Below are 4,434 nucleotides of genomic sequence, written 5' to 3'. Positions count from 1 at the left end.
TATCCAAGAGAACATCTATGGGGTCATTTTTGTAACTTCCTATATCATCTCCCACATAAAAAGAAACAAAGAGAGTAAAAATTCAAAAAAGAGAAAAAGTACATTAGAGTTTGAAGCTGTGTGGTATGTTCTTTTTTTATTTATGTATGTTGTGGCCACTCTGGAGACATGAAATACCAACCTAAATGATTCCCTTTTTCTTTTTTGCTTCAACATCTAGTTTTCCTTTTTCTTGTTAAATCTTATAATTGGATTGTTGAAAAACAACGGAAATTCCAATTTTCTGTCACTTTATTTCTGATCTTTGATAGCTGAACAAGAGAAAAGAAAAGTTTATCCGTTATATTCAACATTACATTTCCTTCAAATGAATGCCTGCAAATTAGCTCCCATTTAGTGTTTTTCTCCAAGCTCTTCTCTTTGTCTTTCCTTGTTTGAAGCACCAGGTTTCTTCACATTAACATGTCTGCTAAATCCAAGTAAGTTCCCACTCACTAGCTTCCCATTCCTTGTTGATTTCTAGACTAGATCTGATTTGAGTTCTTTATTTCTTTTTTGGGCTCCTTGTTTTTGGGTGTTTTCTCTTTTCATTTACTTTTTTTTAACCTTAAATTCTGAAATTATGTTGATCTGCTCATTGATGGTTCTTAGAGCTTTTTTTAGTTAAATTTGTTCTTTGATTCTCTTTTGCAAATGGGTTTTACTTCATTTTTATGTGTTCATAATCCTGACATTGTTTTATGAGGGTGCTGTTCTTAGTTCCTTTACTTGTTGGGTTTATACATTATCATCTTAAGAATATATCTCTCAACTCCCAAATGTGTTGTATTAAAAAATAAATGTGCATTCGTTTATGAATTCAGGAGAATAATTTGATCTTTGCTAAATTATGTTGAAAAAGGGTTATAGATTCATGTTTAATTTTATTTTCACATAATTTTTGTTTATACTCTTTGCATTGTTTATCTAAAGTCATGGGACTTGGATCTTATGCTGAGAATATGACTCTTTTGAACATTTAAACAGGTCTGGTTTATCTGAAACTCCTAGCAAGGTTTCACCAGCAACACCTAAAGTGGCGAGTAAAGTAAGCAGGGGACTGACGAAATCAGAACCTGATTCACCCTCTCCCTTGCAGAGTACTCGCCATTCGATTGAGCGTTCGCCACGGTCATCCCTCAACTCGAAGCCTACGGTTGATAGGAGATCACCCAAGGTTGCCACCGCGCCTGAAGTAAGTTTTTAGCTGATGTCGTCAAATATCATTTTCTTTGATCTTTACATATTTTTGGGTATAAAAAACAATTTTCTGACTTGAGAAAAATTGAATGTTCGCAGATAATGTGTTGTATTTCAAGTAGTTTTCGGGAAATGACGTTTTATTTGAATTTTACGAGAGATAAAATGAGTTCAAAATCATTTGGAATTTCATTTTCATTATTTGTTGTTTTGATTTTCAGAAGCCACAAACAGGGGTTGGTAAGGGATCGGAATTGCAGGCTCAATTGAACTCGGTCCAGGAAGATTTAAAGAAAGCAAAGGAGCAGATAGCATTGATTGAGAAAGAGAAGGCACAAGTAATCGATGAGCTGAAAGAAGCGCACAAAGCAGTAGAAGAAGCAAATGAAAAGCTTAGAGAGGCTTTGGTTTCACAAAAGCGAGCTGAAGAGAGCTCTGAGATTGAGAAATTACGGGCTGTTAAGCTGGAACAGGCAGGAATTGAGGCTGCTCTGAAGAAAGACGAAGAATGGCAGAAAGAAATTGAATCCGTGAGGAACCAGCATGCTTTAGATGTGGCTGCTCTTCTGTCTACCACTCAGGAGCTTCAAAGGGTGAAGCAAGAACTAGCCATGACATGTGATGCTAAGAATCAAGCACTGAACCATGCTGATGATGCAGCCAAGATTACTGAAATCCATGCCGAGAAGGTGGAGATTCTTTTGGCTGAATTGGTTCGGTTGAAGTCTTTGATTGATTCAAAACTTGAAATAGAGGCCAATGAAAATATGGAAATGGTGTTCAAGCTTAAGGCTGAGATAGAGTCATTGAAACAAGAACTTGAGAAAGCAAAGGCCTATGAGGAGAAATTGATGGAAAAGGAGGCTTTGGTTGAAGAACTTAACGTTGAATTAGAAGCAGCGAGGATGGCCGAATCTTATGCACGGAATGTCATGGAGGAATGGAAAAATAGGGTTCACGAGTTAGAAATGCATATTGAAGAAGCAAAGAAGCTGGAAAGATCCGCATCAGAATCTCTGGATTCAGTCATGAAGCAATTAGAAAGCAACAACGATTCATTGCATGATGCAGAATCTGAAATTGCCGCTCTTAAAGAGAAGGTGGGATTATTGGAAATGACAATTGGTAGACAAAGAGGGGATCTTGAGGAATCAGAACATTGTATCAATATGGCTAAAGAAGAAACCGCAGAAGTGGCAAAACTGGTCGAGTCTCTGAAGTCTGAATTAGAAATAGCGAAGGAAGAAAAGACCCAAGCTTTGAATAATGAGAAGCTTGCAGCTTCCAGTGTTCAAACTCTTTTAGAAGAGAAAAACGAACTCATTAACGAGTTGGAAAATTCTAGGAACGAGGAAGAGAAGAGCAAGAAAGCAATGGAAAGCTTAGCTTCCGCCTTACATGAAGTTTCTGCAGAAGCTAGGGACACTAAGGAGAAGATGCTATCCAGTGAAAAAGAGCATGAAAATTACGAGACACAGTTGAAAGATATAAGGTTGGTCCATAAGGAAACGAATGAGAAGTATGAAACCATGCTTGATGATGCACAAAATGAGATTGATCTTCTTAAAAATAGCATTCAACAGTCCAAGAACAGACTCGATAATGCCAAAGCTATGTGGGAACAACAAGAAATGTATTTAGTAGATCGTGTAAAAAAATCAGAAGAAGAAAATTCTTCTCTGGAAAAGGAAATTAATAGGCTGGTAAATTTGCTGAGACAATCCGAGGAAGAGGCTTCTGCATCTAAGGAGGAAGAAGCTCAGTTGAAGGAGAGCCTAAAAGAAGTTGAATCTGAGGTGATTTATCTGCAAGAAACCCTGAAGGAGGTCAAGACCGAGAGCATGAAATTGAAGGAGGGTTTGTTGGACAAAGAAAATGAATTGCGGAGTGCCATTCAAGAAAACGAGGAACTCCGAGCTAGGGAAGCTGCTTCACTTAAGAAGGTCGAGGAGTTGTCTAAGTTGTTGGAAGAAGCTACTATCAAAAAGCAAAGCGAGGAAAATGGTGAGCCAACTGACCGTGAGAAGGACTATGATTTGCTTCCTAAGGTGGTTGAATTCTCGGAGGAAAATGGACATGGAAGTGAAGAGAAACTCAAGTTAGAGCTCCCATCAGAACAGCCCAAGGAGCCCAAAGAGGAGAATTTTCTTGAGGTCAATGATGGCTCAAAGGATGAAGCCCTTCAAGCTGATGGTGCCAAAGTGGAGAATGTGAACGGAAAAGTGAGGGAAGACGAGACAAAAGTAAAAGACGACAAATCAGTCGAAGTTGAATTCAAAATGTGGGAGAGCTGCAAAATCGAAAAGAAAGAGTTTTCACCAGAAAGAGAACCTGAGCAAGAATACCTTGAGGACGAAGTGGAGTCAAAGGTGGAGGGTAGTGAGAATTTTGATATAAACGGTTCAACAGAAAACGTTGATGATGGTGGAAACTCACCAACAAAGCAACAGCAACAGAAAAAGAAGAAACCGTTACTCATTAAATTTGGAAGTCTACTGAAGAAGAAGGGAAGCTGCAACCATAAGTAGATGAACCAAATCTGCCCCGGCGTGATTTAGACCTTCCAGCAGACAGGTATATTGATACTATCTTGCAGCTTAATGTATTTGCTTGATTTGTTTTGCTTCTAATGCTCTCAATAGGTTTAAATTTAAAAAGGCTTGTATAATGTTTAGTTTTTTTTCCTCTCTAAAATATTTAAAATTTGATTCTTGGTGATGGATACAGTCTTTGTATGTGATGGAGATGATTCTTTTTCTTTTCTTTTTAACTTGTTCTTCATATCTAAAATTAAGGGGAAAAAATGTGGTTACTTGTGTATCTCATTGTGCTTTCTTTATGTTTTAATCAACTGTTGTACATTCAGCATTGGTAAACTCTAGTTTTACATGAGCATGTTGGTGCTTTTGTTTTTTGTTCTTCAGTTCCTTTTTTTTTTTTGAAATGTTGATTTGATTCACTTTGAATGCCTTGTTTATGCTTACATGATATGTATTATTAGGGGTGTTTAAAATCAGATACCCGTATTTTCGAGTATTCAAAATATTGGGTATTTGGGATTTCGGGGTATCAAAATGTCAGCCTGTTAAGTTAGGGTACCCGTAAAACTCAGGTACCCATGTTTTCGGATCATGGGTACCTAGTTCATTTTTTTTACTTTTTTTAATTATATTAATTTTAAAAAATATCACATAA

General features: G+C 37.2%; 1 protein-coding gene across 1 annotated transcript; it reads left to right on the top strand.

Annotated features, from left to right (window-relative positions):
• The first annotated feature begins 237 nt into the window (after positions 1–237).
• Positions 238–3,914, top strand: LOC120210992 (WEB family protein At3g02930, chloroplastic-like). The gene is made up of 3 exons (XM_039209628.1): positions 238–479; positions 1,027–1,234; positions 1,461–3,914. Exons 1-3 carry the CDS (start codon positions 463–465, stop codon positions 3,765–3,767), a joined length of 2,532 nt encoding a protein of 843 aa, XP_039065559.1. The 5' UTR covers positions 238–462; the 3' UTR covers positions 3,768–3,914.
• The last annotated feature ends 520 nt before the right edge of the window (positions 3,915–4,434 follow it).

Source organism: Hibiscus syriacus, unplaced genomic scaffold (assembly GCF_006381635.1).
Source record: "Hibiscus syriacus cultivar Baekdansim isolate YM2019G1 unplaced genomic scaffold, ASM638163v2 tig00109949_pilon, whole genome shotgun sequence".
NCBI classification, from domain to species: Eukaryota; Viridiplantae; Streptophyta; class Magnoliopsida; order Malvales; family Malvaceae; genus Hibiscus; species Hibiscus syriacus.
The sequence above is the reverse complement of the archived record's forward strand: the minus strand, read 5'-3'. Positions and strand labels throughout refer to the sequence as shown.

Coding starts and splice junctions, on each gene's coding strand:
- LOC120210992 (XM_039209628.1), top strand. Junction 1,235..1,460: donor AGGTTGCCACCGCGCCTGAA/GTAAGTTTTTAG, acceptor TTTGATTTTCAG/AAGCCACAAACAGGGGTTGG.